We start from the raw sequence: 10,663 nt of genomic DNA, 5'->3' as shown, positions 1-10,663 counted from the left end.
GGGAAGGCGGCTGGAGTTCCTCCAACATTTGCGGTTAGATTATCATATTTTTTTATTGACAAAAATATAGGCTGCTTCGGCTGATTTTTTTATGCGCACATGTGCCCCTAAATATTTTTTACAGTTCGCACACACCTATTTTTAGTCGCAAATGCGAGTGAAACGCTCGCACTGTCGAGCCCTGTGACCATTTCTTCATCTACAGTGTTGAAGAAGATGCAGCTGGATGAAGAATCTCACCTTTAAGTTTTTTTTCAAAGGGGAAACTTAATTCATACTTACAGGGTTGGGTGATAAAACGATCTCGAAACGGGATCACAATAAAATGTCGATGACGATAATAAAGTAAAGTTACTTTTACTCGATATGGACGGACCTAGATATACCCAAACTTGGCTACTTGACGGTCTGCAAAATCTGTCGCTGGTTGGTGTCAACCAGGACGGGACACACAACAAACCTTTTCCATCACCTGAAAAGGTGGCATCCCGGCGACTACACTGAGAGCATGGAAGTCCGGCCCCAACTGCAGTCAGTCCACTAACAAGTGTTGGCCAATGGCCGAGCACTTCTGCAACTGTGGGCAGCGCTAACGTGGCCTCACCAAAACAGCAATCAATTGTGTCCTCTTTTGCCGCCGTAACCCCGTATGAAGCCATCGAAAAGGAGCAGAGATATAACAGACGCAGTGTCATACTTTCTAGCCAAAGACGTTATGCCCATGAGCACTGCGGAGAAAGACGGGTTCAAGTGCGAGACTGCAGGTACGAGCTCACAGGCAGGAAATATTTTTGTCAAACTGCTCTGCCTAGCTTTACGACAAGTGCTGTGAGAAGCTGGAAAACCATTTGGTTTCTTCAGGTGTCAGACATTATCAGGATACTTTTCAAACTCTAAGCATTATCAAAATATATCGTGATAAAAATCAATATTGATCAATAAGGGGAAAATTATCGTGCTAATATTTTTTGCTGTATCGCTCAGCCCTACATACTTAGATTAAAAATAATCCGTTATATTCAATTATTACACAGCTCTATTAATTGCTGTATTCTGATTGGTCAGTCGCGGCATTCAGAGGTCAGATATTACTGTGTAATGACTGTTGCTATGCAGCCCAGCGTTGCTAGGGACGCTGCTTTTCATTTTCTCTTGATTCCCTGTAGCTATTGTAGCGCAGATTCAGTCGTTGCCGGCAGTTTTTTTTTCTCTCCTCCCGATTTAATTTATAAATAGTGCTGCACGATTTGGTAAAAATGTGCGATTGCGATTATGGTGGACAATATCGCGATTTGCGATTGCGATTACAATATAATTACAATAAAATGTATTAAATAAATGGTATCATTAGTCTTTTTGCTTGATTCAGTGTTTCCCCTACATTATATCAGGAGGCACTGACCTGACATAGTTATTGTTATGGACAGACAGTGTGTCAGTGACCATCAACAGGCTGAGCACATCAAACACGCTGCTCACACAGCAGCGCAGCACGGAACTGTACACACAGCAGAGCGAGCATATGTTGCGTTCAGGTGTTGTCACGTAAATGACAAATTTCAGCACGCCATAGCACAACACAGCAGCATGTCAAGTGGGCCGAACCCAAGTAAAATTGCTCATTTTTTCATTTGTTATGGAGTCCATGATTTCCCTGTGACAATTACAAATGTTTGCTTAACTGTGCTTGGATGTTGTTTTATGAGGCTCTGGTGTCTTTCAGTTGTCTCTTTGTCTTTAACGTTACACGGCTCGGCTTTCTCTCACATGCACTCTTCCTACTTTTCCCTGTGCTGTGCTGTCTCAAGTGTTGTTATAGATTGGTCGTGTTGTCGCAGGACGTGGCAGCTTTAACTTTTAAACTTTTACACAGCACGTCTTTCAGGTACGGCGACGTTGAACAGACGTGCTGTGTAAAAGTTTAAAAGTTAAAGTCGCCACGTCCCGTCTCAAGTGCTGATATAGATTGGTCGTGTTGCCGCGGGACGTGGCGACTTTAACTTTTACACTTAAACAGCACGTCTTTCTGTTCAACGTCGCCGTACCTGAATCCAAAGTATCGCCATGTAACAGACGTTTTTTTCGCCACCAACTCAGCCTGTTCATGGTCGAGCTCATGCTCTTCTTCAGCGTCTGTGTTGGTCACTGCTGCACGCCGGCTGCACGCACCAGGATAGCTTGTGGGCGTGATGTCAACAAACTCCACACACTACAGGAGAGGCAGTCACGTTCACAGGCACACACGTTAACATTTATTTAGCCTACATTAAATCGCAAATCGCAGCCTTTTATGCGGTTATGTAATTGCACAGCCTGACATCGCGATTGCGATTAGATTAATCGTGCAGCACAATTTATAAATCAATAAAAATCGTATAATTAATCAATATTCTGTCTCAAATTATTTATTTAACTGATAATTATCCGTGTAATAAGCTGCGCGTCGGGGTTCTATTCCCCTGTCGGGAGTTATTTTCCCAGTATTCACCAGCTCATTATATGTTATCACTTACTTAACGTCCTTAAAGTTCATCCCTTTAAGGATCATTCTAACTGATAATAATACAAATTCTGTAATACCGTGAAACCACAACACCCCGATTTTTACTGGGGCTACCGTTGCAACCGTAGACACACGACACTTTTATTATGCTGCACAGAAATTCTCAGAAAGATTTTCTGATGTTTTACGAACTTTTCCTGTCGTTCATTGTTTGTCGCAGTCTGTTTACACCAGGTTCCCAGGAACGCAGCTCAGCCTCGCTTTCAATTTTCCGCAGTGGCCACTTGCGGTATTACAGCGAAAAAAATCCCCTACGACCCAATTTTTTTTTTTTTTTTTTTGACAGGACAAGTCAAACTGCAAACAAGCACAATAACTCTTTTTATTCTGAATTTTTGATCCATGGAGGTTTAATATTTAGAAAACATTCCTCAAGATAAGAAACGCAAATTAAAAACCTGTGACATCATCACAATGTAAAGTCTACAAGCCGGGGGAGATCTTATAGGCGTACTGCACATATTCAGTGGGCTGCAAACTAGGGAAGTAAAACAGGAAGCTAGAAGTTTTTGGGGTATGCGCCAGGCGAGTAATTCTCATTTGAGCGAATAGGTGCTGTCTTAGGTTCCTGTATCTATAATCCATCCATGGTTTGCAGGTATGCTTTAATTTTTCAGGTGCACTCTGCTCTCCTTTACACCATTTGATAGGAGACATTTTCTGGGACCATAGAGAGCTGAGGGAGGAGGGCACTATACACAATTTATATTATTATTGGGTGAACTATTCCTTTAATGCACAACAGCTAACACTGGTCCAGCTCGACTCCTGATGATCTGTGCAGTCAGTTAACACTTTGTCGTTCTGGTGCCTGAGCTGGGCCTCTGTATGACCTTGGATTACAACACAGAGGATTGCAACATGAGACCCTGGCCTCTGGGAAACAGTGTGGCCGGCGGTATCTGGAGCTTACCGAGTCCTCTGGCGGACGGTTGATCTTGGCCCATTCGACTGAAGGACCTTTGACCTGCAGGAATCTGTGGAAGAGCTCTTTGAAGCCATCGAAATCTTTTCTGGAGATCTGAAACAGAACAAACCACAAAAACTTCTGATAAACTGAATGGCAGTGACAGTAAGAACAAAAATATATCCAGCTGAAAGTCTGCAGAGTCAATATTTGTTTTTGGGTATTTCTTTAAGCAGATAAAACTCCGGCACATTTAGAGGAATGTTTACTAATGTACACAGCCCCATTCAATTAACCAATGAATACATATTTCCTGTGTTAACACAGGAGGACAAAGCCCAAAAAGTAAAGCTGGTGATTTACAAAAAAAAAGAACATTTGGAAGCACCTGTTCACACCTTTAAGGTGTACTACGCCCCATGCTTTTGATGACCGCTAACAACATGCCAGTCTGTCTCTTAATACTGTCTGACTTCCTGTCTGTGTCTCTCAGCTCCAAGCCCATTGGTTCCTAAAGATGTAAATCTTTAAAGACACAAATTATAAGTCTGATATTTTAAGAAGTCTCAGTCATTTCATCAAACAGCTGCTCACTGTAGGTTTTATCAGACAAACAGGAGGAAATGCATTTATTGGGAACTGTTTTCAGAGGAGGATTAATCCACATTTAGTCTTTGTTTTTGGAGCCACGGAGAAACAATTAAAAATCTGCACTCAGCTTTAACTGGCAATGTTTAACAGCCACATTAAGACAAATACAGACTCAGCCTGCCATCACCTTGAGAACATAGAGAATAAAAGGAGTGATGTCTCAACAGGATCTGGAAAAACTAGTCCATGATTCATCTTCAGTGTCTTTACAGGTCTCACTTAAATATCAGTCAGACGAGTGCTGCTGCTTGAGTCCTCGCTAAGACCAAGAAGGTGAATCACATCACTCCAGTTCTGAGGTCTTTACACTGACTTCTTGTCTCTCAGAGAAGCGACTTCAAAACACTACTGTTGGTTTATCAAACACTGGATGATTTATCTCTGACGTTCTGCTACAGCACCCAGACCTCTCCGGTCTGCTGGGACAGGTCTGCTTTGTGTCCCCAGAGTCGAAACTAAACATGGAGGCAGCGTTTAGTTTTCATGCTCCACATGTCAGGAACAAACTCCCAGAGAACTGTAGGTCTGCACCAACGCTCAACTCTTTTAAATCAAGGCTGAAGACGTTTCTGCTGCTGCCTGTAACTTTTATTCTTGTATTTTATAACCATCTTCGTATGTTTAAGCTTGCTTTTATTTTCTGTTCTCTATCTCTCTGTGCTTTTATAATGTCTTTCTTTTTCTTTGTCTCGATGCTTTTGATGTTCTATGTAAAGCACTTTGAGCTGCCTTGTTGCCGAAATGTGTGACATAAATAAACTTGCCTTGCCGCATGAGTATTCATGGCAGCAGGATGGTGTGTGTGAGTCAAAATAAACTACAGAGTGTGTGTTCATAGAAATGAAGGGACATGTAGCGCAGTGCAACAGTGTGGCTCACTGATGTGATTTAAACAATGGAGCTATACTGCACAGAGAACGACAGATACACACACTACACTTGTCAGAATACATTCACTGTTGGTTTTGGTCTTCTAACAGGATTTTCTGAATATCATCACATTTACCACTGTATCAGGATGTTTTTGTCATTCCCATTTTCAGTCTGTTAAAAAGTTTTTCTGGCTTCACTTTGATAAAGTGCTGCAGCTCTAACACATTTAAAGTCTCCAGTTTGTCCTCAAAGTATTCACTGCAGCAGCGCACGAGTGTGCAGATTGTGTGTGTGTAAACTCAGGGTTGTTCACCTCATGTTCAACCAGAAGGCCAAAACTCTCCCAGCAGAGTCTGTGTTTTATCTGTGTGATAAGATGACCAAGTGGACCCTCTGTATGCAACACTTTACAAATATTTGTAACAGATACATTAACCTATGATGACACTCGTTACCTCGTGTGCCACTGTAACTGCAATCTGTGGTTCAAAAATTCACATTTTTAAAATGTTTTGATGCTGCACCAGACTGAATTCACTCCGTTTAACACAGATAAAAACACAAAAACAAGGCAGGAAATTGTGAACCTTTGGATTCTTGTAGGTCTGCTACAATTAGTTGTCGACTTATTGAAGTCAGCGCAAATGATAAAGGTCATGTCCATTTGTTGTACGATGTTGCCTGCTCCGTGACAATGTCACCAACATTTTAACCAACATGATGCCAGAATAAACAGCAGCGTATTCCTGACCATAAGAAGACTCTGATGCAGTGCTAAAGCCAAATGAACAGAAAAAAACTAGCATTACCTTTGACCTTTTGGATTTGGTGTGTCATTAGATGTGCCTGAATAGTGGGTGGAATCTGTGACCCACCTGCCAATTTTGGTGTTTCTAGGTCTTAGGATTTTTGCTGCAGGAACACTTACAGCAGAAAAAGACAACGACAATGAAGAAGATGAAGAAGTAGAAAAAGATGATGAAGACAGCAAAGAAGACGAAGATGCAGAAGATGACAAAGAATAAGACAAAGAATAAAATGACAGTGAAAAAGACAAAGATGACAAAGAAGACAGTAAAGAAGACAAAGAGGAAGACGAAGACGTAGCAGACGATGACGAGATGACAAAGACAAAGTAGAAGATGAAGACAAAGAATAACACAATAACAATAAAGAGGAAGATGAAGACGCAGGAAAACATGACAAAGAAGACAGCAAAGAAGACAACGAAGAAGACAAAGATGTAGAAAGAGACGATGATGAAGAAGATGACTGTATGACAAGAAAACAAAGAAGTAGACAAACATGATGAAAAAGATAGCAAAGAGAAAGAGGAAGACAAAGAAGAAGACAAAGACGTAAAAGAAGACAGTGTCAAAGAAGACGGTAAAGAAGACTGCAGAGAATAAGACAAAAATGACAATGAATAAGACAAAGAATATAACAACGAAAAAGAAGACGAAGTAGAAACAGATAATGAAGAAGACAGCAAAGAAGACGGAGATGAAGACGATGACGACGACAAAGAAGATAAAAGAGAAAATGACATGAAGACAAAGAAGACAACAACAAAGAAGAAGGTAGAAAAAAATGACAAAGAAGACAAAGAAGTAGACGACAACAACAAAGCAGACGACATCGAGGACGACAAAGAGGATGACGAAAAATAAGAAGATAGAGAAGACAATGAGGAAGAACAGCAGCTGCTTGGACCTCTAAACACGGTTCTATCGGCTTAAATAAAAAAAAAATCAGTCCGTTCCCTACACAAGTTATTACAGTGTTCAGTCGACCCAGTGACTGTTTGATGATGTCTGACATGAACTTTAAAAGAAACTCAGGAGTTGAGTTACAAGAGTTGAAAACTTGCACAGAATCATGTTCAGTAGTTGAGAGGTTATTCTGTAAAAACATTACACGGCTGTGGCTGTGAGGTGGTACGGGTATAAACTGAGACTTCTTCTCACCTCTGCCTCCGCCTTGTTGGCTGTACTGAGCAGCGCCTCCAACTCGCGGTGCATCGACTCCTCATGCTGCTGACGGAGCTTCTCCTGGAACTCTGTCATCGCTCCTCTGGTCAGGTCTGTAAGGACGCACAGATCCTTAAGTTTTACTTTTCATTAGAGACCAAACCCTGAGGACAATCTGTTTATCTGCGTGTTTGAGGTCACACACTGCTGATAAAACAGTCAACTCAGACAGCACTTAAAGACAGAGTGCCCCTTACAACGAAGACTCAACTTACACAGAACAGTTCAGGACAGTTTAACATCTATCAAAACACATACTGTAAAAACATCTTAACAGGGGCATCAGGTTTACTAAGGTTCGGACGATATCTGATGTGTTTCTAAAGCTGCTTTCAATGCTTAAAAAAACCCAAACAAATTCAACAGAAAAAACAAAGTATTGATTTTAAAGATATTACTACAAACTATTGGCAGGTGCAGTCTAAACATGTGAGCTGACCTTGAACAACCTGAATCAGCTGAGGCAAACCGTCTCTGTATCTCTAAAAACTCAATCTGAACGCTACCATAAAAATAATATTTTTAATGACACCAACAACAAATTTTCCCCAAAAAAACAGCAGTATACTGGGAAATAACAGGGCTGCCCCTTAATAGTGCACCAACTTTAAGTCAACCAGAAAAGCATTTGTCGGCAAGATTTCATTGGTCGCTTAGTCGTAGAAAAACACAAAACAAACAAATATGAAACTCTATCAGGAGCTGCACCTTGTCAACAAATATGAAACTCTATCAGGAGCTGCACCTTGTCAAAATAAATCCAAACCTATATGACTGGACCGTGTGTGACTTTAATTTGAAAGGACAGACACAGGAAGTGTCCACGCTCAGCAGTCAGACAGGAGTCAGGTTAATTTCCAGGGCTGGTACCTGCGGTTATTCCACAGGCTAGTTAATAACATGTCGGGCAGGAAATCCAAAGTGTGGGATCATTTTGAGAAGGTGAAGGACGAACCCAAGGTGATACGTAAACTCATCTTCATTGGTCGACTACAAGGGGCAAAAAAATCCCACTGGCTTTTTGTTGAGGGGACCAGGACGACGCTAACTTCCGTGGTGGCCAACACATAAAGTCATCCCTGCAGCACATTTTCACATTTGTTCAATAAATTATTTAAAACATTTTCCACTTAAACAAAATATATGTGCTCTTGATCAATATATCCTTATCTGATTTTTTAAACTCCCAAATATCAATATCAGTATCCGGCTAAAAAAAATAAAATAAAAAAAATAAGTCAGTATTGGTTGGGCTATAAATCAAGTCTGAAGCACCGACTATCGAAAACTGTCAAGTACCAAAACTGGCGTTAAATATCTGGTCAGGTTTTGAGTCTTGTTTCCTCGTTGTCTGACCGGCTAGTTCCTGGTTTAACTCAGAATTTCCCCAATTTTAGGTTGTAATTTATCTGGGAAAGGTTCTGGTTTATAGTGTTTATACAACATTTGAAAAAGGAGCATTTTTGTATCTTTACTGCAACTCTTTATACAGTTCCTCACTTCGACTTTTCCATAAAGTCACAGCTGAAACTAAGATACCACACTTTAAAACAAACAACAAAAAAAAGATCTAATACAATTTGGAGGCTTTTCAAGGTTCATGTGTTGCAAACTTTGACGAGAAATTCTCCAATTTAATCTAAAATGTAAAGATCACAAACGCTGAAGTTACAGTTTCCAACAATTAATTCAGAGACAGACACGTCACGCTGTCCAACAAGACCCAGACTGTCATTATTATTATTATCATTATTATTATTGTTGTTATTGTATTAAACTGATTTTAAAACAAAGCTAAATCAGCTGCTGAAAAGTAAAATTCACTGTCTGTCAGTGTCTGCAAGAAAATTACAACGTCATTCAAAGTTTTGAAGATGAAATTGTTTTCTTATAATTTATGATAAATTATAAAAACCAAAATATTTTATACTCTGAAGTACTGTTTATGTAAAACACCATGTCACATCGGCTCTGCTACTTACTACTTATTAACTTCTGTGAAAGGACAAAAGTCTAATCACACACACACAAACACACTCAGTCCCAAAATCTGGTTGAACAACGTGGATATAAACTTACCAGCTACAGTCAGAGACATTTTATCACAGTCTACTTAAAACCAAGTCACAACAAAGATACTGTCTGAAGGTTTCTGGCAGCAGGTGCGTCGCTCACACTGAGTCCATGTGTTTGTTAAAAAGTTAAAAAAAATGGTCCCAGAGAGAAAAAGCGTCAGCAGCTGTCAGAGAACAACAGACGTCCTCCTCATCCTCAGCTCAGAGGAAGCCCACAGATCTGCAGCTCCGACCCTGAGCTCGACACAAGGCCTGCCCACAGCCACACACGCCAATCACACACAGCCAGACAGGGTGTGTGTGTGTGTGTGTGTGTGTGTGTGTGTGTGTGTGTGTGACAGTGCAGCCCACTCCACGTCACACACTCCTGAGTGCTTTAAATGTTCAGTTAGTTTAGTGTTTTTACATCCTGAGACACAATAAAACAATTAGTGTTGAACCAATATGTTGGTGAAGATCAGTGCTGGATTGTAACTAAGTACATTTACTTAAGTACAATTTTGAGGTACTTGTACTTTACTTAAGTCTTTCCATTTTCTGCTGCGTTATATTTCTACTCCGCTACATCACAGAGACACACTGCGCTTTGTCCTCCTCTACATTTATCTGACAATTTAAGTCACTTTGCAGATTCAGATGATTGATACAGAAATACAGCTGCATGATGGGAGGAAAATAATGTTCATGAATATCACGATAACGATATTAACTGTGATACATGAACAAATATTAAAGTGTATGATCAATTATTATTATTACACATTAGTGGGACGTTAATGATCCCTGGGGGAATTTAAATGGTTGTATTTTTTGTTTATTTTGCAATTAAAAAATGTCTTTTTTCTTATAAAATCACCAAAATTACATGAGAAATTACAAGATTATGGAGGTTCGAGGACAGGCCTACTGAAGAGCCATCATGTCGATATCAGAGGCTGCTGATCGAAGCAGCAACTGGCTTTGGAAGAAGAGGAAGGACCCCAACTGGTCTGCAGGATGTCCAACATGAGGGCTAAAAGCGGAGGGGGGTACACCTGGGACACCAGGTGTCACTGTTGAGCCCTGTGGAGGTGTCGTCCTGTTAACGAAACACCAATGAAGGAGGGTGCCCACCTGATGACCCCCATGAAGTGATTACCCCTCTCACACTCAAGACACCAGGCAAGTGCTGATGACTCTTAAGGCCCTGACACACCAAGCCAGCGGTCGACCGTCGACCAAAGTCAGGCCGTCGGTGAGCGTCTGTCGGCCTAGTTTTTGCGGTGTGTCCTGCACCGTCGGCACTTTGGCCGCTAGCTTCCCAGCTAGCCCCGGCTCTCCGTTAGAATCCAAATGGAGAGTCAGAGCTAGCTGGGAGGCTAGCGGAGCGTTAGCAGCATCATGACCGGAGGGAAGCACAGCCAGTTAGCCTCCGCTAGTCTCTGAGCTAGCCCCGGCTCTCCATTTGGATCCAACCGGAGCACCGAGCCCTGGTTTGTTATTCAGGTTAAAGTGGGAAGAAGCAGCGGGTTTATCGGGCAGCTGAGTGAAGTGGAGCCTGCGGAGGAAACACCGGGACCGTCTG

At 41.3% G+C, this 10,663-nt stretch overlaps 1 protein-coding gene across 2 annotated transcripts in view; it reads right to left on the bottom strand.

Annotated features, from left to right (window-relative positions):
- Positions 1–10,663, bottom strand: part of LOC126389839 (UTP--glucose-1-phosphate uridylyltransferase-like) — a 27,896-nt gene that overhangs the window by 14,869 nt on the left and 2,364 nt on the right. The window contains exons 1-3 of one of the 2 annotated variants that reach the window (XM_050043778.1): positions 9,104–9,308; positions 6,962–7,077; positions 3,477–3,584 (exon numbers count right to left, since the gene is read on the bottom strand). In XM_050043778.1, the coding sequence (XP_049899735.1) occupies positions 3,477–3,584; positions 6,962–7,077; positions 9,104–9,122 (243 nt within the window). In that variant the 5' untranslated portion in view covers positions 9,123–9,308. Of the gene's footprint in view, positions 1–3,476; positions 3,585–6,961; positions 7,078–9,103; positions 9,309–10,663 lie in introns of those variants that run through there. The other variant, XM_050043779.1, reaches the window with a different exon arrangement.

This window comes from Epinephelus moara, chromosome 5 (genome assembly GCF_006386435.1).
Source record: "Epinephelus moara isolate mb chromosome 5, YSFRI_EMoa_1.0, whole genome shotgun sequence".
Taxonomy (NCBI): Eukaryota; Metazoa; Chordata; class Actinopteri; order Perciformes; family Serranidae; genus Epinephelus; species Epinephelus moara.
Note: the sequence above shows the minus strand (reverse complement) of the source record. Positions and strands in the feature narration are given on the sequence as shown.